Source organism: Elephas maximus, chromosome 19 (genome assembly GCF_024166365.1).
Source record: "Elephas maximus indicus isolate mEleMax1 chromosome 19, mEleMax1 primary haplotype, whole genome shotgun sequence".
NCBI lineage: Eukaryota > Metazoa > Chordata > Mammalia > Proboscidea > Elephantidae > Elephas > Elephas maximus.
Genome location: NC_064837.1, coordinates 44,780,686 through 44,807,042, shown reverse-complemented (window position 1 = coordinate 44,807,042; position 26,357 = coordinate 44,780,686). Strand labels below are relative to the sequence as shown.

Sequence of the window (26,357 nt, the reverse complement as noted above, 5' to 3'; positions counted from 1 at the left end):
TGTCATTTGGAAGAGAGATAGTGTGGCTGCTGGAGCATGAGGTTTGGGAATCAGAAAATCTTTGCTCTATCATGTAAAAACTGTGGGACCTTTTGTATATTGAGCCTTAAGCTCTTTGAACCTTTGGGTTCAAAGTTTTTTTTTTTTTCCTCAAGTGCACACTTGTGATTGGAATTAAATTAGATAAAGTAAATATCCAGCAGAGTGTTGACACATGATAGGCTACCAAAAAAGGATAATGCCATGGGTTGAATTGTGTCTTTGAAAAAGATATGTTGAGGTCCTCACCCCTGTACCTGTGAATGTGATCTTGTTTGGAAATAGGGCTTTTCTTTTGTTACCAGTTAAATTAAATGAGGTCATACCAGAGTAGGGCAGGTCCTAATCCTAATCCCTTCTAAGTGATGTCTTATAAAAGGGGAGAAGAGACAAGGAGGAAAAAGTCACACACAGGGGAAAGACAGACACCATATGAAGACTGAGGTAGATGCATCTGTAAGTAGCAAAGGAACACCAAAGATTACCAGCAGCCAACAGAAACTAGGAGAGAGGCATGGAACAGTTTCTCAAAGTCTCCAGAAGGAATTAACATGGCCGAGACCCTGATTTGAACTTCTAGCCTATAGAACTATGAGAAAATCAATTTCTGTTCTTTAAAGTCATCTGCTTTATATTTTATTGTGGCAGCCCTAGGAAACTAAGACACTATTATCATCATTAATATTAGTAAGAAACGTGAGGTGGCAGAATGAATAGGTGAAGCACAGGGAATTTTTAAGGCAGTAAAACTATTTTGTATGATACTATAATGGCAGATATGTGACATTGTGTTTTTGTTGAAACCCATAGGACTGTACCCACAAAAAAGTGAGCCCTAATGTAAATCATGGACTTTCATTAATAATATCTATATTGGTTCATCGATTGTAACAATGCAAGATGTTAATATTAGGGGAAACTGGGGGCAGTAGGAGGAGTATATGGGAACTTTCTGTACTTTCTGCACAATTTTTCTGTAAACTCAAAATTGCTAAAAAAAAATAAAGTCTGTTATTAAAAAAAAAAAATTGTCAGTGCCTTCAGCTATTGTCCATCATGGCAGAAGAATCTATAATATAAGATTCCACACAATAAATTGCTCTTAAAAATTAGAGCCAGGGAAAGGCGTTTCTCATAAAGAACTACTAAACTTATTTTTACTCATCTAGGAGAAAATACCAAAACCTTCTCTGCCTACAAAATCCTAGTTTCTGGGGAAGCCTGAATCCAAACTGGACTTTAGTAAAGAATGACATGAATAAGCAGTATCTGATGTCATACCTCTTTACCACGCTTCAATTGAGAGGAAGGCTCTCCTGGTTCCCAGCTCACTACAATCCGAACCTGGTGCTGAGTAACCATTCATGTGAGTGCCTATGTGTACTGGGATGTGTCAAGAGCTTAGGAGATACAGAAACCAACAGAACCAGTCTTAATCTTTGTGGAGACACAGCCTTGGGGTAGACACAGCCCCTGCCCTCAGGGATATCCCAGACCGAAGGTGGAGACAAAGTTCCGTGCCCTTAGGGAGTCTCTTGTCTCGTTGGTAAGACAAAAAAGGTAAAAATATGATGCTATGTTTAGCCTTTTCTGCCAAAAGGTTCAGAGCCAAATACAACTGCCAAGGCAGGAAGCACTTTATCTTGCCTTTCTGATACAATTATCTTCTCCCTTTCTCTGCTTCTGATCATTATTATTTCATTTAACAGTCCTATTGAATAATAATTTATATTGCAATCTATCATACCCTCCCACTTTTTAAATAATAGAAGCATAAATAGCAATATAAAATAGCTGCTATCCATAAGGTTTTCATTTAATTTAACTGATAACAAAAGAAAAATCCTATTTCCAAACAAGCTCACATTCACAGGTACAGCAGTTAGGACTCAATGTATCTTTTGAGGGGGACACGATTTAATCCATAGCATTATCCTTTTTATTGTGTGGTTTAAAATTGGAAAAGGTGTGCGATCAGGGTTGTGTCCTTTCACCATACTTGTTCAATCTGCATGTTGGACAAATAATCCGAGAAACTGGACTATATGCAAAAGAATGAGGCATCAGGATTGGAGGAAGACTCATTAACATTCTGCAATATGCAAACTACACAGTCTTGCTTACTGAAAGTGAGGAGGACTTGAAGCACTTACTAAAGAAGATCAAAGACTACAGCCTTTGGTACAGATTACACCTCAACGTAAAGAAAACAAAAATCCTCACAAGTGGACCAATAAGCAACATAATGATAAATGAGTAAAATACTGAAGTTGTTAGGGATTTCTTTTTACTATGATCCACAATCAACGCCCATGGAAGCAATAGCCAAGAAATCAAACAATGTATTGCACTGGGCTGCAAAAGACCTCTTTAAAGTGCTCCACAGCAAAGATGTCACTTTGAGGACTAAGGTGAACCTGACCCAAGTCATGGTATTTCAATTGCCTCAAATGCATGCAAACAATGGACAATGAATAAGGAAGACCAAAGAAGAGTTGATGCATTTCAATTACGGTGTTGGCGAAGAATGTTGAATATACCATGGACTGCCAGAAGAGTGAAAAAAAACCTGTCTTGGAAGAAGTATGACCAGAATGTTCATTAGAAGCAAGGGTGGCGAGACTATGTCTCACTTACTTTGGACATATTAACAGGAGGGTCCAGTCCCTGAAGAAAGACATCACGCTTGGTAAAGTAGAGAGTCAGTGAAAAAGAGGAAGACCCTTAATGAGAAGGGTTGACATAGTGGCTGTAACAATGGGCTCAAACATAGTAAGGATTGTGAGGATGGCACAGGACCAGGCAACGTTCCATTCTATTTGTTATACATAGGGTCACTATGAGTCAGAACCAACTCGATGGCACCTAACACAACAGCATTTTTAATTAAGATTCCAGTACCAGAAAGTCACAAACCTTGTGCTTAAGCCAATGGGTGTGGGATCTGTAAGGATTAGGGAGTTTGGTTCCAATAAGAGGCCCACAGGTCAGGCCTGGCTTTAACAGGTTCCTCTGCCCAGGCCTGGGGCAAATGTAGGACAGTCTTACTACCCACACCTGAGATACTTGTTCAGAAGACAAATTCCCAGGGCTTCATCCCTGACCTCCTGTGTCAGAATTTCTCAGGCTGTGGCCTACGAAGCTATAGGCTTAATAAGGGCCCCCAGATGATTCATATTATCAGGAAAGCTGGGGAATCATCAGGCCCAGTTTTTCTCTGAACATGGTAAAGGTACCATCAGAGTCATTTAGAGGAACTTCTTAAAATGCAGATTCCTGGGCCCCCACCCCAGACCTACTGAATCAGAATTTCTGGGAGTAAGGCCCTGGAATATGCATGTTTAATAACCACCCATGGCGGTTGGTATGGATGCTGAAGGTTACTTGCTGGCCTTCCTGCAGTATGAGCAATTGGTCACAAAAGGGCCAGGTCAAGAGTGTCTGGCTGGTGCATGGCTATCTGGCAGAGGTGAGAGAGATGATTAAAATGTGTAGCCTTCTTCTATAGGCAACCAATCAGCACAAATCCCTCTACATGCAATACTGTGTTGTAGAGTTCTCTTAAGTTTTTACATACAAGCTTCCTTGAGAAGCATTAAAGTTCTGACAGAGGGCTTCTTTTCATCTTCTTGGTCCCTCGATACCATGGAATCAAAGCTTTGCTGCCTGTTGTTCTGTGGCCTCAGTATGCTGCACTGGAGGCCAGCCTCTAGGGCAAGTGACCTGGACTGGCACAAACATGAAGGGTGTGAAAATCAACTCCTCATGGCTGACACAGTTCTACTTTTGGGACCTGCATTTATGACTGTCTCAATTTGAGCCCCAAGTGTCCACAAGACCAAGTGCAAGGGGTGGGTGGATTAATCATATCAGAAATATACATCCCAATCAGGTCCTATTTTGACTCAAGTGAATCTTAATTGTCTACTTACCTGTACATCTTTATCAATCCAACTATCAATCTACCCAACATTCCAAAAATATAGAGAAAGCGCCTGCCAATGCAACAGGCACATTAAGGGAATATAGATGGGCCTACCTAGTTCCTCTCACATCCTTTTTGACCAGAGATCAGGGACTGACTGTATGCTTCCTGATCTGATATACTCGGGACCCTCACGGCACTTGTATGGCTTCTGCCAGGCCTGGGATCCAGTCGGGCTGGAGTGGCAATCACAAGTAGGTCATTCACAGAAACGTCCCGGCTGCGAGCACTCTGCAAGAGGAGGAGGGAGGACACATCCAGCTGCATCTTCTCACCAGGGCTTCTGCTACGGGAGTAGGACTCCTGGGGCAGTGCCATGTTTTCTGGAGAGGCAAAGTCATTGACGTTATCAATTTGTGCTGGTGGGAAGACCACCTCCCACTAGGGTCCCATGGTCTAAAACTGGCTGAATTGATTCTAAAACTCTCCCAGAATCAGCCATTGCTCTTGTCCTCCAGATAGTTTCTCTTCCCAGTTTATTCGTTTAAGCTCAAAACACACCTCTAACTGGTACAGACTTGGCTGAATGGGCTTCATCTGGAAATGCTGAAGAGGGTGCTTAGACAAAGCATTCTATTTTTATCTTCCCAATGAGACTAGAGACCCCCCAAGGACACGGACTATGTCTCTATCACCAGTCTGGGGTATCCCTGAGGGCAGGGGCTGTGTCTACCCCTAAGGATAGGATCTCCCAAAAGATTAGGACTGGCTCTGTTGGTTGCTGTATCTTCTAAACTCTTGACACGTCCCCGTACACCCAGGCACTCACGTGAATGGTTACTCAGCACCAGCTTTGGGTTGCAGTGAGCTGGGAACCAGGAGAGCTTTCCTCTCAGTTGGAGCTTGGTGAAGAGGTGTGACATCAGCTGTTGCTTCCCCATGTCATTCTTTACCAAAGTCCAGTTTGTGTTCATATTACCCCAGAAGTTCTGGGATTTTATAGGCAGAGAACGTTTCAATATTTTCTCCTGGATAAGGTGCTGGGGGGTCTCCTGCTGCTTGTATTGAAAGGAGACCATCGTGTCCACCTCTGAGCTGCTGCACTTGGAGTTGGCTGTTAGGGTCAGGTTTGGCAGAGCCTCAGGGGATGTTGAGACCTGGGTGGTGAATAATGAAGACGTTTCTACTGAGGTTGAGGGCTAAGGTCAGTACAACATTAATTCTAAGTAGACCTGACAAGCTGAAGATGCATGTTGTAATCCCTGGAACAACCCCTAAAAAAATGCAAAAAGTTATAAGTAAAAAGGCAACTTTGTCATTGTTATTAGGTGCTGTCAAGTTGATTCCAACTTGTAGCAACCCCACGTGACAGTGTAGAACGGCCTCATAGGGTTTTCTAGGCTGTAGTCTATATGGAAGCAGATCACCAGGTCTCTTTTTCCATGGAGCTGCTTCATGGATTCAAACCAACAATCTTTCAGTTAGCAGCTGAGCTCTTAACCTTTGTGCCACCAGGGCTCCTTTTAAGGCAATGTTGTTGCTGCTGTTAGGTGCCATCAAGTCTGTTCCGACTCATAGTGACCCTATGTACCTTAGAAAGAATCACTGCCCGGTCCTGCACAATGCTCACAATTGTTGTTATGCTTGAGCTCATTGTTGCAGCCACTGTGTCAATCCATCTCGTTGAGGGTCTTCCTCTTTTCTTCTGACCCTGTACTTTTCCAAACATGATGCCCATCTCCAGGGACTGAACCCTCCTGACAACATGTCCAAACTATGTAAGAAGCAGTATCGCCATCCTTGCTCCTAAGGAGCATTCGGTTGTACTTCTTCCAAGACAGATTTGTTCATTCTTCTGGCTGTCCATGGTATATTCAATATTCTTTGCCAACACCACAATTCAAAGGCATCAATTCTTCTTGGGTTTTCCTTTTTCATTGTCCAGGTTTCGCAGGCATACGATGTGACTGAAAATACCATGGCTTGGGTCAGGCGCACCGTAGCCTTCAAGGTGACATCTTTGCTTTTCAACACCTTAAAGAGGTCCTTTGCAGCAGATTTGCCCAATGCAATGCGTCTTTTGATTTCTTGACTGCTGCTTCCATGGGTGTGGATTGTGGATCCAAGTAAAATGAAATCCTTGACAACTTAAATCTTTTCTCTGTTTATCATGACAATGTTTATTGGTCCAGTTGTGGGGATTTTTGTTTTCTTTGTGTTGAGGTGTAATCCACACTGAATGCTGTGGTCTTTGATCTTCATCGGTAAGTGCTTCAAGTCCTCTTTACTTTCAGCAAGCAAGGCTGTGTCATCTGCATATTGCAGGTTGTTAATGAGTCTTCCTCCAATCCTGATGCCCGGTTCCTCTTCATATAGTCCAGTTTCTTGTATTATTTGCTCAGAATACGCACATCATTCCTGACTTTAAACCATGCAGTATCCCCTTTTTCTGTCTGAACAGCTGCCTCTTGATCCGTGTACAGGTTCCTCATAAGCACAATTAAGTGTTCTGGAATTCTCATTCTTCTTGATGTTATCCATAGTTTGTTATGATCCACACAGTCGAATGCCTTTGCATACTCAATAAAATACAGGTAAATATCCTTCTGGTATTCTCTGCTTTCAGCCAGGATCCATCTGACATCAGCAATGATACATATCCCTGATTCCATATCCTGTTCTGAATCCAGCCTAAATTTCTGGCAGTTCCCAGTCAATATGCTGCTGCAGTTGCTTCTGAATGATCTCCAGCAATATTTTGCTTAGTGTGATATTAATGATATTGTTCAATAATTTCCACATTCAATCAGATAAGCTTTCTTGGGAACAGGCATAAATATGGATCTCTTCCAGTCGGTTGGCCAGGTAGCTGTCTTACAAATTTCTTGGCATAGACAAGTGAGCACTTTTGGCACTGCCTCTGTTTGTTGAAACATCTCATTTGGTATTCTGTCAATTCCTGGAGCCTTGTTTTTCCCCGATGCCTTCAGTGCGGCTTGGGCTTCTTCCTTTAGTACCATAAGCTCCTGATAATATGCTACATCTTGAAATGGTTGAACGTCAACCAATTCTTTTTGGTATAATGACTTTGCATATTTCTTCCATCTTCTCTGATGCTTCCTGCATCATTTAATATTTTCCCCATAGAATCCTTCACTGTTGCAATTGGAGGCTTGAATTTCTTCTTCACTTTCAGCTTGAGAAATGCCAAGCATATTCTTCCCTTTTGGTTTTCTATCTCCAGCTCTTTCTTTGCACATGCCATTATAATACTTTACTTTGTCTTCTCGAGCTTGTCTAAGACAAGGAGTATTATCAGAAATAAAGAGGAACCTCTCATGAGGATAAAAGGGTTAGTACATCGTGAAGACAATTATAAATGTGCCTAATAAGAAAGCTTCAAAATACATGAAACAAAACTAAAAGAACAGAAGGGAGAAATAGACAAATTCACCATCATAACTGAGATTTTAATATCCTTCTTTCAGTAAATGATATAAAAAATAGACACAAAAGAAAAACATACCATGCTCATGGGTAGGAAGACTCAACATTGTGAAAATGTCAGTCCTACCCAAAGTGATCTACAGATATAACGAAATCCAATCCAAATACAACAGCATTCTTTATTGAGATGGAAAAACTAATCACCAACTTTATCTGGTGTTTTAAGCTGGGTTCTGTAGAGAAGCAAAACCAGCAAAACATATAAATATATACAGAAAGAGAGATTTATATCAAGGAAATGGCTCACGAGATTTTAGAGGCTGGAACGTTCCAAGGCTGTGGATCTACATACAGACTTCTCCTGATTCACCCAGCCACAAGGGCTGGCGAACCCAAGATTGGCAGGTAAGCTGATAGCTCAAGTCCCAAGAACTGGAGATCAGACGAACAGAAGGCAGCTACAGGATCCAGCACACACAAAAGCCAGCAAAGTCCACCAATATTTGGATACAGGCAACACGCCCGAGGAAACTCCTTTTCAATTGATTGGCTACTCACAGCAGATTCCATCGCAGGGTGATCACATATAAACACTGAGAATCATGGCCCAGCCAAGCTGACACACAATCTTAACCATCACATATGGAAGGGAAAGAGGCCTTGGATAAGCAAAGCATTATTGAAGAAAAAGAACAAAATAGGAGGCCTCACACTACCTGATCTCAGCATCTACTACACAGCCATGGTAGTCAAAATAGCCTGGTATTTTTGAATGAAAGACACATAGACCAATGGAACAGAATCAAGAACCCACATGTGAATCCATCCACCTATGGTCAGCTGTCTTTGACAAATGACCAAAGTCCATTAAATAGGGAAAAGAGTCTTTTTAACAAATGGTCCTGGCAAAACTAGATGTTCTTCTGAAAAAAAAAAAAAAAAGAAAGAAATAGGACCCATACTTCACACCATATATGAAAACTAACTCAAAATGGATGGAAGACCTAAATATAAAACCTAAAACGATAGCCACCACATGTTGGTCAGTTTGCTGTACTGTCAGTTTGCTGGCTTGCATGTTTCTGTGATACTGAAAGCTTTGTCACTAGTATTTCAAATACCAGCAGGGTCGACCTTGGTGGACAGGTTTCAGTGGAGCTTCCAGACTAAACACAGACTAGGAAGAAAGACCTGGCAGTCTAGTTCTGAAAAAAAATTGCCAGTGAAAACTTTATGATTAGCAGCAGAACATTATCTGATACAGTATCGAAAATGAGCCCCTCAGGTTGGAAGACACTCAAAATACAACCGGGGAACAGCTGTCTCCTCAAAGAAAAGTTGACCTTAATGATGTGGATGGAGTTAAGCTTTCAGGACCTTCATTTGCTGATGTGGCAGGACCCAAAATGAGAAGAAATAGTTACAAACATCCATTAATAATTAGAATGTGGAAGGTATGAAGTATGAATCTAGGAAAATTGGAAGTCGTCAAAAATGAAATGGAATGCATAAAGATGGCTATTCTAGGTATTAGTGAGCTGAAATGGACTGGTATTGGCCATTTTGAATCAATCATATAGTCTACTATGCCGGGAATGACAAATTGAAGAGGAATGGCATCTAATTCATCATCAAAAAGAACACTTCAAGATCTTTCTTAAAGTACAACACTGTCAGTGACAGGGAAATATCCATATGCCTACAAGGAAGCTCAGTTATGAACCAATCACTAAGGCCAAAGATGAAGAAATTGAAGATTTTTACCAACTTTTGCAGTCTGAAATTGATCAAACATGCAATCAAGACGCATTGATAATTGGAATGTGAAAGTTGGAAACAAGGAAGGAGGATTGGTAATTGGAAAATGTGGCCTTGGTGATAAAAACAATTTGGGAGATTGTATGATGGAGTTTTGCAAGATTACCAATTTCTTCATTGCAAATACCTTTTCTCAACAACATAAACGGCAACTATACACGTGGACCTTGCCAGATGCAATACACAGGAATCAAACCGACTACATCTTTGGGAAGAGACGATAGAAAAGCTCAATATCATCAGTCAGAACAAGGCCAGGGGCTGACTGAAGAATGGACCACCAATTGCTTATATGCAAGTTCAAGCTGAAACTGAAGAAAATTAGAACAAGTTGATGAGATCCAAAGTACAACCTTGAGTATATCTCACCTGAATTTAGAGACCATCTCAAGAATGGATTTGACGCGTTGAACACTAATGACCGAAGACCAGATGAATTGTGGAACGACATCAAGGACATCGTATGTGAAGAAAGCAAGAAGTCATTAAAAAGACAGGAAAGAAAGAAAAGACCAAAATGGATGTCAGAAGAGACTCTGAAACTCACTCTTGAACGAAGAATAGCTAAAGTGGAAGAAATGGTGAAGAGGAAGAGCTGAACAGATTTCAAAAGGCAGCTTGAGAAGACAAAGTAAAGTATTATAATGACATGCACAAAGAGCTGAAGACAGAAAACCAAAAGGGAATAATACACTTGGCATTTCTCAAGCAGAAAGACCTGAAGAAAAAATTCAAACCTCGAGTTGCAATACTGAAGGATTCTACAGGGAAAATACTAAACGATGCAGGAAGCATTAAAAGATGAAAGGAATACACAGAGTCATCGTAGCAAAAAGAATTGGTCAATGTTCAACCATTTCAGAACTGATGGTACTGAAGGAAGAGGTCCAAATTGCACTGAATGCATTGGTGAAAAACAAGGCCCCAGGAATTGACAGAATACCAACTGAGACATTTTGACAAACGGATGCAGCGCTGGAAGTGCTCACTTGTCTATGCTAAGAAATTTGGAAGACAGCTATCTGGCCAACCAACTGGAAAAGATCCATATTTGTGTCCATTCCAAAGAAAAGTGATCCAAAAGAATGTGAAAATTATCGAACAATATCACATACAAGTAAAATTTTGCTGAAGATCATTCAAAAGCACCTGCAGAAGTACATTGACAGGTAACTGTTAGAAATTGGAGCCAGATTCAGAGAGGATAAGGAACCAGGGATATCACTGCTGATGTCAGATGGATCTTGGTTGAAAGCAGAGAATATCAGAAAGATGTTTATCTGTGTTTAATTGACTATGCAAAGGCATTCAGTCGTGCGGATCATATCAAATCTGGATAACATTGTGAAGAATGGGAATTCTTGTACACTTAACCATGCTCATAAGGAGCCTGTACATAGACTGAGAGGCAGTCGGTGAAACATAACAAGGGATACTGCATGGTTTAAATTCGAGAATGACATGTGTTAGGGTTGTATCCTTCCACCATACTTATTCAATCTGTATGCTGAAAAAATAATCCAAAAAGCTGGACAACATGAAGAAGAATGTGGCATCAGGATTGGAGGAAGATTCATTAACAACCTGAGATATGCAGATGATACAACCCTGCTTACTGAAAGTGAAGAGGACTTGAAGCATTTACTGATGAAGATCAAAGATCACAGCGTTCAGTGTGTATTACAACTCAACATAAAGAAAACAAAAATCCTCACAACTAGACCAATAAGCAACATGATGATAAATGGAGAAAAGATTGAAGTTGCCAAAGATTTCATTTTACTTGGATCCACAATCAATGCCCATGGAAGCCACAGGCAGGAAATCAAATGATGCATTGCATTGGCAAATCTGCTGCAAAAGACCTCTTTAAAGAGCTAAAAAGTAAAGATGTCACTTTAGGGACTAAGGTGAGCCTGACCCAACCCATGGTGTTTTCTATCGCCTCACATGCATGTGAAAGCTGGACGATGAATAAGGAAAACCAAAGAAGAATTGATGTCTTTGAATTATGGTGTTGGTGAAGAATACTGAATATAACATGGGCTGCCAGAAAAATGAACAAATCTGTCTTGAAAAAAGTACAGCCAGAATGCTCATCAGAAGCAAGGATGGCAAAACTTCCTTTCATATACTTTGGATATGTTATCGGGAGTGACCAGCCCCTGGAGAAAGATATCATGCTTGGAAAATTAGAGGGTCAGTGAAAAAGAGGAAGACCCTCAATGAGATGGATTGACACAGTGACTACAACAATGGGCTCAAGCATAACAGTGATTCTGAGGATGGCACAGGATCGGGCAGTGTTTCGTTCTGTTGTACATAGGGTCACTATGAGTCAGAACTGACTCAATAGCACCTAACAGCCACAACAAAACGGTAAAGACCATGGAAGAAAAAAATAAGGACAGCACTAGGGGCCCTAATACATGGCATAAGTTGAATACAAACCATAACTAACAATGCACAAACACAAGAAGATAAACTAGGTAACTGGGAGCTCCTAGAAATTAAACACTTCTGCTCATCAAAAGGCTTCGCCAAAAGAGTAAAAAGAGAACCTACAGACTGGGAAAAAATTTTGGCATGACATATTCGACAAAGGTCCAACCTCTAAAATCTATAGAATACTCCAATACCTCAGTAACAAAAAGATAAATAATCCAATTAAAAAATGTGCAAAGAATATGAGCAGACAGTTCACCAATGAAGACATTCAAGCAGCTAACAGGCACATGAGGAAGTGCTCAAGATCTTTAGCTGTTAGAGAATTGCAAATCAAAACTATAGTGAGATACAAACTCACCCCTGACATGAATGAAAAAAAAAAACAGAAAATAACAAATGTTGAGAGGTCGCAGGGAGACTGGAACTCTTATGCACTGCTGGTAGGAATGTAAGATGGTACAACCACTACGGGAAACAATATGAAGCCTCCTTAAAGAGCTAGAAATAGAAATACCATACAATCCAGCAATTCCACTCCTAGGAACATATCCTAGAGAAATAAGAGCCATCAGTCACATGAATAGACATATGTACATCCATATTATTGCAACATTACTCACAATAGCAAAAAGATGGAAACAACCTAAGTGCCCATCAACAGATGAATGGATAAACAAATTATGATACATACACACAATGGAATACTATGCAACAATAAAGAACAATGATGAATTCGAGAAACATCTGACAACATGGACGAATCTGTAGGGCATTATGCTGAGTGAAATAAGTCAATCACAAATGGACAAATATTGTATGAGACCACTGTTATAAAAACTCAAGAAAAGGTTTATGCACAACTTTGATGGTTACAAGGAAATCCTGGTGGCATAGTAGGTAAGTGCTATGGCTGCTAACCAAAAAGGTCAGCAGTTCAAATCCACCAGGCTCTCCTTGGAAACTCTCTGGGGCAGTTCTACTCTGTCCTATAGGGTTGCTATGAGTCGGAATTGACTCGACAGCAACAAGTTTGTTTTTCGTTGGATAGTTACAAGGGAGGGCAGGTGTGAGGAGGGAAATCACTACCTAACAACAACAAAAAGGTAGACATGAACAGCTTGGATAAGGAAAATCTAAATGACACTATCAACCACATAGATGTAACTGACGCAAAAAGCTATACTCAACAACTGCAGAATACACATTCTTTTCATATGTACATGGAACACACTCCAAGAAGAATCATTTGTTGGGCCATAAAACAAGTCTTGGTAAATTTTAAAGGACTTAAATTTTACAGAGTATATATACTAACCATAAAAGAATTCAATCAGAAACTAACAACAAGATATCTAGAAAAGTCCCAAATGTTTAAAAATCAAACAATACACTTCTAGATAACCTATTGGTCAAAAATGAAATCACAAGGGAAATTAGAAAGTATTTAAAACTGAGTGATAATAAAAACGCAACATATCAAAACTAGTGGTAAACTCGTGTTTATAGTTTAAAACACTTACATCAGAAGGGAAGAAAAGTTTAAAATAAGTAACCTAATGTTCTACTTGAACATTAAAAAAAAAAAAATTAGGTAACAGAAAATTTACAAGAAAATCTCCAAACACGTGGAAATTAAACAAGACACTTCTAAATAATCTAATGGGTCAAAGAGGACATCTCAAGGGAAATCAGCCTTCTGCACTAAACAAAGATGAAAACAGAACATATTAAAATTTGTGGGATACAGCTAGAGCAGTGCTTAGAAGGAAATCTACAGTACTAAATGGTTACATTAGAAAAAATAAAGGTCTCGAAGCAATAATCTAAGATTCCCACTTAAGAAACTAGAAAAAAGAGATAAAAAGAAACCCAAAGTAAGCATAAGAAAAGCATTAATAAAGACGAAGAAATCAATGAAATCCAAAATAGAAAGACAATAGAGAAAATCAATGAAACCAAGACTTGTTTTTTTTAAGATCAATGAAAGTGATAAACTCATATCAACACTTACAAAGAAGAGAAAAGAAAAAATTTGCTAACATCAGGAATGAAAGACAGGCTATTGTTACTGATGCTGCAGACATTGAAAGGATAATAACAGGATGCTACAAACAACTCTTCACATATAAATCCAACAACTGAGATGAAATGGATCGATCCCTCAAAAACCACAAACCACTAAAACTCACTCAGGATAAAACGGATAACCTTGAGAGTCTTATAACTGTTAAAGAAATTGAATTTGTAGTTTAAAACTTTCCAATAAAGAAATCTCCAGGCCTAGAGATTTCACTAGAGAATTCTACCAAACATTTAAATAAGAAATAATACCAGTTCTACACAGTTTCTTCCAGAAAATAGAAGAAAAGGGAACACTTCCCAACTCATTTTATGAGTCCAGAGTTATTATTCTGACATCAAAGACCAAACAAAGACAGCACAAGGAAAAAAAAAGAAAAAACAAAACTACAGACCAGTATCTCTCATGAACATAGACCCAAAAATTCTCAACAAAATATTAGCAAGTTGAATCCAACTATATATATATACACACACACATATATATATACACACACACATATATATATACACACACATATATATATATATATACACACACACCACGGACCAAGTGGGGTTTATCCCAGGAATATCAAACAGGTTCAAAAATATTTAAAAATCAATCAATGTAATCCGACCTATTAGCAGTCTAAAGAAGTAAAACCACACAATTACATTAATTGATGCAGAAAAAGCACTTGACAAAATTCAACATTCAGTTATGGTAAAAACTCTCAGTAAGCTAGGAATAGAAGGGAACTTCTTCAACCTGATAAAGTGCATCCGTAAAATGCCTACAGCTTTCGACGTTAGAAAATAAATCAATGTAATATACCATATTAATAGAACAAAGGAAGAGAACCCCATGATCATCTCAATTGATGCAGGGAAGGCATTTGACAAAACCCAACACCCTTTCATGATTAAAAGACTCAACAAGCTAGGAACAGAAGGAAAATTCCTCAATCTGATAGAGGGCATTTATGAAAAACCCACAGGTAACAGCATACTCAATGGCGAAAGAGATTTTCCCATATGATCAGGAACAATATTGTAATAGAAGTTCTAGCTAGAGCAATTAGGCAATATTAGGTATCAAATTGGGAAGGAAGAAATAAAACCATCCCTTTTTGCAGAAGACATGATCCTATATATAAAAGACCCCAATGAATCCACAAGAAAGCTACTACAGGTAAAAAATGAATGCAGCAAAGTGGCAGGATACAAGTTTAATATACAAAAATCAGTCAGGTTTTTATACATCAGCAATGAGCAATCTGAAAAGGAAATTAAGGAAATAATTCTACTTACAACAGCATCTAAAATACCTAGGAAAAAATTTAGCAGAGGAAGTGAAAGACCTGTACACTGAAAACTATAAAACAAAATTAAAGAAGACCTAAATAAACGAAAAATCTGTGCTCATGGATCAAAAGACAACATTTTTAAGATGTCAATACTACCTAAAGCAATCTATAAATTCAACACAATTTCCATAAAAACTCCAACAGCCTTCTTTGCAGAAATGGAAAAGCCAATCCTCAAATTTATATGGAATTGCAAGGGGCCCCAAATAACCAAAGTAGTCTTGGGAAAAAAAAAAAAAAAAAGAACACAATAGGACGACTCACATTTCCTGATCACAAAACATAAAGCTACAGTAATCAAAACAGTCTGGTACTAGTATAAGGATAAGACATATAGACCAATGAGAGTCCAGAAATAAACATGTACATCTATAAAAAACAAGTGATTTTTCGACAGGGGTGTTAAATTCACCCAATCAGGAAAAAAGCTCTTTAATAAATGGTGCTGGGACAACCGGTTTTCCACAAGCAAGAGTAGAAACCTAGACTCATATTTCATACCATAAACAAAGCCACTAATGAACTTTGGTCTCTATACATTTACCTAGTCTAGTTATTTCATGTAAGTGAGATCATACAATGTTTGTTCTTTGTAACCGACTTATTTCAGTCAAAATAATCTTCTCAGGTTCATTCACATTGTAGCATGTAATAGAGCTTCATTTCCCTTTAGGGCTGAGTAATATTCCGTTGTATGTATGTACCACATTTTGTTTATCCATTCTTCTGTAGGTGGGCATTTAGGTTGTTTTCACAAAGACATACTTTGATATATATAACCCAATCACATTTAAATATGTTTTAAATACATGCATTAAAAATCCCTACTAAGTGAGCTACTTGCATCAGGTGGACACATGAGACTATGTTTGTTGGCATCTCCTGTCTGGAGGGGAGATGAGAGGGTAGAGGGGGTTAAATTTTTAAGCTGACAAAATGGTCATGAAAAGAGAGACTGGAAGGAGGGAGTGGGCTGTCTCATTGAGGGGAGAGTAATTGGGAGCATGTAGTAAGGTGTACATAAGTTTTTATGTGAGAGACTGACTTGTAAACTTTCACTTAAAACATAATAAAAATTATTAAAAAAAAATCCCTACTTTGCAAACAAACATACAAAAAGATATACGTTAAACACATTAGAATGGTTGCGTGTGGGGGTGGATGAATAGGAGAATGGAAGGTGAGTACAGGGACAAAAGGTAAAAATATATAGATAAAATAAGCAAAGGCATTGGGTGAATCAGCTATGATACAGTATCCTAAATAAAGGGGTTTGATTAAGTCAACGTTCTGCATCTGAAATCTAAAAAATAATAAAATGTTGCCACCTTATTCTTTTAAAAAATCTCTTCAGAGTCAAGTGGTACTGCTTTAATTATCTTAGGCTGATGAGAAAAGAGCAAAGGCAGTCTTAAGAAGTAATAATAATATTAAAATTATAACTAACACTTCCTGAGTGTTATGTGCCAGACACCATCTCATGGATCTACTCAGTGGTAGCCATTCTTACTGAAATCCCATTTTTCAGTTGGGGAAATTGAGGCTTAGGGAGATTAGAGTGACTAGATGGAAGTAAAAGGAGACTCAAAGATCCAGACAGAGGCAACTGGATTCCAAAGTATACTTACTTTTAAGTGTTTTTCAGACCATAGGTTGTAAATGTATTAGTAGGTCATGAAATTCATTTGGTGGGTTTTTTTTTAATTATTATTTCAAAAGAATAGAATAGCACAGAATAGAAAATATCAAATTAGCCACCATATGTAATAGGGCTAAGCATTGTTTTAGAAACTTTTTTCCAATTGTGTATATGTGATGGATTGTGAGACAAAATGTCTTTCTTACTGTTGGCTATAATTAAATTTTTTGAAAAACACTGTATTGACATTTGAACCGAGTAAAGGCCCAACAATGCTGAAGATTTTCCTGTAGTTACAGGAGAGGTATCACATGGGTGTTGATGAACCTAACTAAGTGTGATGAACGCAAAAGAACCTGAGCTGTAGCAGTCAGTATCACATTCCTGTGGCATCTTAGTTTCTGCAAAACAAGAACATCAGCTGTAACATTAAACTAATGTTTTTGATTTAAATTTTATTGGTGCTATTTGTCTTAAATTTGTGAGCTTCTTTTGGTTTTGTAATTGCCTAAGAGCTATAAGCATAAAGACTTTATATCTGGTTTTATTTATATACTTAAAGAAATACTTTATATATATTTAGGAATATATGTATATTTATATATTGGTAACATATATTTATTTATAAAATATATTGTATATGTATTTATATACATTTATAAAATATAGTTTATTTTATATATATATATAATTTATCTAAAATGAGGATCTCAGAGCTTTTTCCCCCCTTCAAAAGGTGTTGGTACATCACTGGAGTTTGAGAAATACCATTCAGGTGGTAACCTGCCTAAGAAGCGAGGGATGGCCTTTCTAAAAGCCCTCCCAGGGGCGGTGCAAATGGTTTGTGCTTGGCTGGCAACCTAAGGGTTAGTGGTTCGAATCCACCCAGTGGCACCATGGAAGAAACAGGCCTGGTGATTTGCTTCCATAAGGATTACAGCCAAGAAAATCCTATGGAGCAGTTGTACTCTATAACACTTTGAGTCTCCTAAGTCACATATCAACAACAATAAAAGCCCTCCCAGGCCTGTACTCCTAGAGCAAGTATGCCATTCCAAAACTAGGGCTTCAGAAATGGGGAAACTGAGGCCCAGGGAGGGTAAGTGGCAAGTCAGGGTCAGAGAGGGGTCCAGAAAGCAGGACTCCTGCCACTGGTCCCAAAGCTTAGCACTCAGGAAAGTGGACTGCTCTACTTACCACAGTGCCAGTAAATATGTTCACTGCAGAGGCGGACTTGGTCCCCTTGATCCTGAGGTTGGGTTTACCAAGCTCCATCCCAGAGCCATTGAAGCTTGAAGTCCTTAGGTCGGGTACAGAGCTGTACTGCCTCGCAGACGAAGGCTTGGGGAGAACAGGGCCACTCTCCGTCTTTGGTGCCTCCTGGTCGAGGCTGTTGTCTGTCTCATTTTTCTTTACATCGCTGACACTCAAGAGCAAGTCAGGTGTGCAGGACACTAACATCAATGGCTGGAGGTGCTGGGAAGGAGGAAACCAAACACAGCCCTTGGAAACCCAGCTCTGTCCACTTCTGTATTCATCTGCACCCAATAAGAGGTGCTAAGGAGAGGAGGAGAAGAAAAGCAATCTCTCTAATCTGGGGCTCTGACCTGGGGCTCTAGGACCCTGTAAGGGCTCAGGGGTGGATTTCGGGGGGGTCTATGAGTCACTTGAAACTGCAGTTTTAAAATTGAACATTTGTGTTCTTTAGGGCAGGAGATACCATAGTTTTCATCAGACTCTCAAAGGGTCTGCGAACCTGACAAGGTTAAAACAAACTACTGTAATCCCATCTCTTCGGGGTGAGTCTTTGAGAAAAAGGGGATGGATTGAAAAGTCAACTGAATCTGTCCACTGAGCTGGAAAAGAGAGCTAGGCAGAGAAGGGGGAAACCAAAGACTTAGATTATGGAGGTAAATTACTCCCTAGAACAACTGGAAGCAGCCCAGCAGCCTGGGGGCCGGTCCACACTTGGACCAAGCAGGGCCAGTTATCCCCAGGTAATGTTCTGAAAGTCCCACCTCCCAGAAGCTCTTGCCAGCTGCCTGCTCTCTTAGCTGTGCCCCGGCCTGCTGGAGGGGAGCAGTCCAGTCAGGGACCATGAGCCCATACAGTGCTGGAGCCCGCTCCCCAAATCGGGACCATGCTTAGCCTTCCCTAGTGATTCTGCTGCCTCTACACTGATTGGAGGAGGCGAGAGGACAGACCAAGACAGAGTCGTCTACTGCCTGCATGGAAGGGTCCTCAGACAGATGCCGGGCTCTGATCACCCGCTGGGCACCTTGGCACTCCCCCACGAACCGGTCCCAGCCTGGGAAGGGTGCTGGGGATGCCTGCTGCTCTCCTATCCGGGTTTACTTGTTTGGAGGCGTCGGTGGTGGCCTCCCGCTGCTGCCGCTGTTTCTGCCGCAAGCTCCCCGCGTGCTTTCCCCTCACTTGCTCGCCTCCTGATTCCCCCTGCATCTCTGTTTTCTTCTCTTTTGTTTGGAAGGCTTTTTTCTCTTGTTTTAGTCTCAGCTCCTGGATCAGCTGCCTGCCCATTGAGGAACAAAGGAGTGTTGTGTGAGTTAGGAAAGGGCTGTGAATCCAGGGATTCTCCCTGAGGAATGGACAAGATGGAGCAGGGAGATGGAAAGAAGAGGCTCCCAAGTGCTCTGCACATCTATCCCCAGTGTGTCCAATCGGCACTCATGATTGAAGACCAAAGAGCAGGGAGTAGTCAGTCTTCCAACCATGCCATTACCAGTCTGGGGAATAGCATTCAAATAGACATGTGGAGTAAGGGGGCTATGCAACCCTCTACCACACCACCAGCCCTCTGCCCACTTCCCAGTAGGCCATTTCCCACACATGTCAGTGAAGGGAAGAGGTGGAGTAGAGAAGCTAAAGGCAGGGCTCCAATGGCAGGGGCTCCCATGTTGGGCCACTTCACGTGCTAGTCCTCTCTGGTCAATGGATTCTGGGAGGGGACAAGGGTATTATTATGTTATTAGTGGAAATAGCACCATCTTGTGAGTCAAAAGATAGGGGTTCTAGTCCCTCTTGTGTCATCATCTTGCTTGACTTTCCCTTCAATAAAATGAAGTGGTGAGTGAGGACTGGACTGGGTGGTATGAGTCCCTTCAAGCTGTTAGATGTTACATGTGCATGAATCCATGAGGTAGCTCTGAGGGGTGGGGCATTCTGGAGTGGGGTAGGGGTGTCTTCACTCTGCTTGTCTCAGGGATGAGTTTCTAGAAATGGCCATCCATCTACTTAACATCATTCCACACCAGGGTCTTACAGCTCCTGGTCCTTGTGAAATCAGAGCAAATGTTCCTCTGGCAACTTCCAGGTTGGGGACTGAAGCTCAGAGGCTCTCCTCTTCCCTGCTGTCCCAGGCCTGTCACCCAGCAGGCCAATCCCTGGAACACCCAGCCCGCCTCACCCCAGGGGGCCTTCCTACCGGGTATACAGCTCCCGAGCCCTGGAAGCAACAGTATTCTGGAAGAGGGAGTTGTTATCCTGGAAGAACTTCTCATACTTCTCCGAATTCAGACTGGGATAAATCAGCCGGAATCCTCCGCGGTTTTCCTTCTCATACTTCTCGGTTTTCTCCAACCACACAGCTTGGAAACCCTTGACTTCCTCAATCCTGTTGGGAAACAGAACACAGGGGTGCATTTAGTTTTCTTAAGACAAAGCTTGGGGGATTATGGTACTTCGAAGGAATATGTCCAAACTGGCTGGATGTCATCTAGGGCCAGATGGAGGCCTTGCACATAATAGCGGTCAATCATTATTTGCTACATAAATGCAAGTATATTTCCCTCAGAAGACAGTCTAGCTCTCCTGGGACAGCCATTGTCATAATGCACTAAAAGCTGGTTAGAAGAGTCTTTCTTCCAGACCACCAAATTCTCTCCTGTTACAAGTAAAACCCATTTCCCCCATGGCTTAGTTCTGATGAGGCTAACTGTTCCCACCTTCCCGTTCACATTCACAGCTCTGATTACCCTTCTCTAGAGAATGGCAGCTTGCGTTTTCCTAAATTTGAGAGCCTTTTGGATGAGCTTGGTGAGTTTTTATGATCTCACTCCTCCTCACAGACCCTGGGGGAGGTAGAGGTCAGGTCGGGAGGATTGATAAGCTGCCTTTTGCAGCAGAGAAACCAAAAGCCGCTGAGATAGCCAGGGCCAAGTAATGATGAGGACACTGATTCCGAGGAGGCTCTGGTTGCTCCTTAACATGACTCTTATTGCCTTCTTAAGGAGTTTAGAGACAGCATGGCACAGTGGAATGGGTTGTGGGGTCCCAGGTGGCAGACCGTTGGGCTCTAATCCAGCCCTGCCACTTACCGACAAGGTGATGGGGCAACTCTGTTCCCTTTTTTGAGTCATGGTTGTTGAATGAAGGCCCCAGGGCTCTAAAAGCACCTACGAAAGGCAAATGCTGGCCAGCAAGAAGCAGAGGGACATTAAAACCAAAAAAACTAAACCCAATTTCAACTCATGGTGATGTCACGTGTTTCAGAGTAGAACCGTACTCCACAGGGTTTTTAATGGTTTTAATCTTATGGAAGTAGACTGCCAGGCCTATCTTCCATGGCACCACTAGGTGAATTCAAAACACCAACCTTTCAGTTAGTAGTTGAGTGCAAACCATTTGTACCACCGAGGTAAAGGGACATCAGCTCCTGCCAACACAGTGACATGGAGGAGGACAGACAAATCTTTTTCTTTTTTCAGTAAAAAAAAAAAGTATGGTTTCTTTTTTTATATTGGTAATTCCAAAATCTTCATATAATATTAGTAAATTCATATCCATTATATATAGTTTACATCTATAACTTACTTTTCCATTTTTAGAAAGAGAAAAATGTTCATAGTAAAACTATTCAAACTGCTACATTCTGCAAATATAACTCATCTTCCAAATAGGATTATCATTTGTTAGAAGTCACCACCTGCTACCCAACTCCAAGCAAGATTCTTAATAGTCTCTAACACAATTTACAGTGCCAGCCACTCTGATGACCTTTTTCTATGCATTACCTCATTTAATTCCTTCCAACAACCTTATGTATTATTAGCTTCATTTCACAGAAAGAACACAGGCTCAGAAAAGTGCCATAAAGCCCACATAACTAATAGGGTGTCATATCATAACTTGGACCAGGACAGGCCAGTCTTATTGGAAAAAGGGAAGTCATATAGAATGGGATTCCCTGGGGAAGGGGGAGGGCTCCTGTACCTGGTCTCCCGAGAATGACATTGCTGCAGGAACCGCCCCCGCTGTCTCTCCTCTTCCAAGACTTTCTTTTTGTCACAGGTTCCCAGGTTGATCAGAACCAAGGTGTCATACAGCAGACTGTCTTTCACCTCTTTGTCCAACCAGGAGTCGGTGGAGAAGCTTGGAGAGTGGTTGACCTATGAGAGCAAGATGGCAGCTGGGAGCTGGCCTGTCCAGAGTAAAAATGGTGCTTCTTAAATGCTATCAAAGCCTGCCTGGGGACCCTGGCTACCAAGGCAAGTAGAAGGGAGAAGAAAGAGGGTCTGGACTAGAGCCACAGCAAGGAAAGGAAAAAACAGAATTCCCTGTAGTTTAAACAGCTTTTATTTCAGTCCTTTCTTCTTGAGAAGCATTGAGGTTTCCCTCCACCCGGTGTGCGTATGTTCACACATGCACTGTCATTCCCTAGAGCAGGATGGGAGGGGGCAGCCCAAAGGGACAGATTTTTGGTGGTAGAAGTAGAAAGGAGAGATACATCAAGAGCCTGACCAGGGTTGAGAGAGAGACAGGTGGGAAGAGGAAGAAGACTCTTTCCTGCACACAAAAAAGTCCATATTGTTCAGAGGCAGTGGTAAGACTTCCAATGTGACTTTTGTAGGATCCTAGCAGTCTCAAGAAGGCTTGCTCCTGGTGGCTAATATTGTTCTCTGAATAAAAGCTCCAAAAAACCATATCCTCTTTCCCACCCATAGCTGGGAACAAGGGTTGAGAATGGAGGAAGGCCAGGCCCCAGGAATCTGATCTATAATTTTGGGTTCTTTGTTCTAAAGTCTGGCTCTGGGTCACTGGTACCTGGTACTTGCATCTCTAACTTGCCCCCCAAGATGCATTCTGAAAGGCCTCCTTGAGAGTGTTCTTGAGGACAAGTCCAACTGAGAAGAGAAGCAGCCACCAAGAAAGTTTGTTTTCCTTCTCCTCTCACCATCCGGTGGGCCTGAGTGGCTCTCCCACCCATTTCCATGGCAGCAGACACCAGGCCGCTTTCTGTTGGTGCTTGGAACTGAGTGGTCCAGGCTCCTGAGAGCCAGGCATGGCAACTCCTGCCTCATACTGAACAGTGAACTCAACCTAATTTTGACAAAGAACGCCCATTTAAGAGATGACTCTGTTACAAAAGGTAGAGCTATCTTTAGAATCACTCTGTGCCCAGGATCAGGGTTTCCAAGTCCGGCTGGACCTGGAGAAGGCAAAAGCGATTCTCCAATTCCCTGCCGTCTACCCCCCTCTGGTGGCCACTTCTGGACTAAAAGAGACGCCCCAGGTGCAGAGAATACCAGGGAGGAAGTAGCTAGAAAAGTTGATTAAAGCAGTCAGGTGTGTCTGGAAAAGCTGGGGGACCCAAGTAACTGGGCACAGTTTTCACCCCTCGCCCAAACCTCTCTACCTCCAGCAGCCAGGGTTTGAGCTTGCAGTCCAACAAAATGTCGAAGCCCAGGATTTCAAAGCAGGCACTGTTGAGTGTGTGGTTGGGGAAGCAAGTGTGGTAGTTGTGCTTGATGGCTGGGTGAGCCGAGATGATCGTCTTGATGATGACATCCTCGATATCTCTCCATATCTGCTCCACGTTGTAGCCATGGGTCTCCATGTGGACGTTGAAGGTGGAGAGTTTCCTAGAAGAGAACCACAAGCAGGGCAGCTGACCTTTGGTCATCTAAGGCCGTGGCATGCTGGAAACCAGAAACTTCTAGAGAAGATAAGTCTCCAGCATCAGTAGGGAGGAACGCCCAGGAGCCAGGGTGAGACCACGACTATGTTAGCACATGACGGGGTCTGCAGGAGTTACAGGGCCACATTCCTCAAGCCACCCGAAGCCCTGGAGTGGGGGTGAATATAAAGACATATAAGACATGGCTTGGGCACTTTCGGAAACCCTGGTTGTGTAGTGGTTAAGTGCTACAGCTGCTAACCAAAGAGTCAGCAGTTCGAATCTGCCAGGCGCTCCTTGGAAACGTATGGGGCAGTTCTACTCTGTCCTATAGGGCCGCTATGAGTCGGAATTGACTTGATGGCACTGGGTTTGGTTTTTTGGTTTTGGGTACTTTCACTGTGGCCCAGAAAACACTCGTGGGCTAGGGCAGGGATTTGGTATCCTGAGTGGAAAGGGTAATGGATGGGAAAAAAAAAAAGATACCCTACATGGTTTTGTTTTGGTGGCAATTGTTTCTCAGCCCTTGGTGTTCATTAGAATCACCTGGGGAGCCTTTTAAGAATACAGATACCTGGGTTCCACCTTGGCTACCTGAAGGAATTCTGGGAACACTAAAGGCACAGAAATGTTGTTTTAGTGCTGCCCACAGGGAAAAGGCAGCCAGGCATTTTCACAATAGGGTTATTAACTACCCCAGACAAATCAGGACTGTTCAAATTTTGGCACTGAGAGTCCCACATCTCAGTCCCAGGCAAACCGAAATGATTGGTCACCCTATCATAGAGATCAGAGGATGTCTCTCCTGTGTGGAAATATCTGAGTGGATACTTCAGTCATTTCCAAGCTGGGCAGTACAGAGAGAGGGTGAATCTAACAGATCCGAGAGGTGGGGACATATACCCACATCCTTACACGCACAAGCCCGTGGACACAGAGCGCATAAGTGGGAAGTGGACACAGGAGGAGAAGATGCAGAAGAATGAAAAGCAGAGGAGAGAATGAAGATAAGAGACATGGCTCACCCAGGCAGTTCAAAAAGCTCATTAGACTCCAGAGATTAGGGTCAAAGAGGAGAAAGCAGGGCCAGCCAGCCAATGAGCATTTGCTAAGTACTTTCTGTTCATGCAAAACTTTGTGCAATGAGGGGATGCTAAGAAACCACCACCTATGTCAGGGAAGCCTAAGGACATTTGGGGAATCAACGCACATATGAAAGAACCAAGAATGCATTTATATAAAGACAGATAAGCAAAGGTCACTCAATACAGAGGCCCAGCTCCTCTACCTGCTATTGTCAGGAAATGGAGCATTGCACATAAATGAGTTTTCCAGATCACTTGAAGCCAATCCTTTCAAGTGCAAAAAAATGTATTTAATTTGCCTAATTGGGAAATAAATCTTCCTGAAATAGATTATACTCTTTTCTGCCTTCTTATAACAAAGGTTACAAAACATAACATAACCTTTTCTTGATGACTCAGACACATCACAATGAATATACATTATTGGGTACTTTCATAATGCCCTGTGGTTATTCAGTTCAATTTAATACATCAGATGTGCCAGGTACTCTACTGGGCCTTGGAAACGAAAGATAATGATGACCTAGTCTCTGCCCCAGAGTCCTGCCAGGTTTTCAGTTTTTCTATCTTTTCCTTCACTATGACTAAAGGATTACCCCTATTTTTAGTTTGCAACCTGGTAGGGGACTTACTAGAAGTGCAGATGGCCTCAAGCTGGAGAGGAAGGAACTTGGGGAAGGCAAGGCAATCAGTATGAGAATCATACTGTCTCAAAAAATGGTGAGAAGAAAGAAAGAAGGAGAAGGAAAGAACTCTGCAAGGCAACATGAAAGCACCTAGAAGACCAGGCACCATTCCAACCCTCAAAGGGCTTAAGTACAATTCAGAGCACAAGATAAACATGCAAAGAACAGTTAGGGACTATGGCCACCATAAGGGTGGTGGGACTTGAGATAGGAAGGTCACATGGACAGTTAGACTCAAATTCCACAGCTTGTCCTTAGAGATGGAACACAACCTTCTTATCTGATAGGTGAGGAGACAGAGGCCCAAAGAAAGGAAGGGTTTAACCCATACTACGGTGGTTAAGTTACTGGGCTAGAACCTACGACCAGATCAGAGGAGGCTACGTAGAAGCTTAGTGAGACAGAAGAAGGGCCTTTAATGATATTTTAGATTATTGATGAGCAAAGGCAGAGAGATGAGAATGAGCAAGACCTATATACTGAATATGAGCAAAAAAAAAAAAAAAAGTATCCTGGTAGAATGCCATGGAGTGAACAGCACAGGTAGTATGGCTTAGTGGTTAAGGGTACAAATTTACGAGGCAGATGGCCTGAGTTTAAATCCTGGTTTACTGCTGCCTATCTGTGTGATACCTTTCCATGCCTCAGTTTCCTCATATACAAAATACAAAATCCCTACTTCATCATGTTGCTGGAAGAAATGAATGGATTGAGGTATGTAAATTGCCTAGAATGGTGCGTGGCATATAGCAAGCACCCGAACAAATAAAATGTGGGCTATTAATGTAGAAATAACAGGGGAAGATGGGGTCTGGTCAAATTATGGTAAATTGGGCAGAGGAATTTGAACTCGATGCTCTAGGCACCTGGAAGCCATAATGTTTTCTTTAGAGTAGAAGTAATGAGTATACAGAATGTATAATAGTAAC

At 41.5% G+C, this 26,357-nt stretch overlaps 1 protein-coding gene across 1 annotated transcript in view; it reads right to left on the bottom strand.

The window, feature by feature from the left end:
- TTLL6 (tubulin tyrosine ligase like 6) overlaps positions 1-26,357 on the bottom strand; it is a 35,307-nt gene that overhangs the window by 1,396 nt on the left and 7,554 nt on the right. The window contains exons 6-12 of the mRNA XM_049858943.1: positions 23,397-23,622; positions 21,974-22,149; positions 20,187-20,375; positions 19,100-19,274; positions 17,942-18,220; positions 4,794-5,121; positions 4,079-4,347 (exon numbers count right to left, since the gene is read on the bottom strand). Of these exons, the coding sequence (XP_049714900.1) occupies positions 4,079-4,347; positions 4,794-5,121; positions 17,942-18,220; positions 19,100-19,274; positions 20,187-20,375; positions 21,974-22,149; positions 23,397-23,622 (1,642 nt within the window). The remainder of the gene's footprint in view (positions 1-4,078; positions 4,348-4,793; positions 5,122-17,941; positions 18,221-19,099; positions 19,275-20,186; positions 20,376-21,973; positions 22,150-23,396; positions 23,623-26,357) is intronic.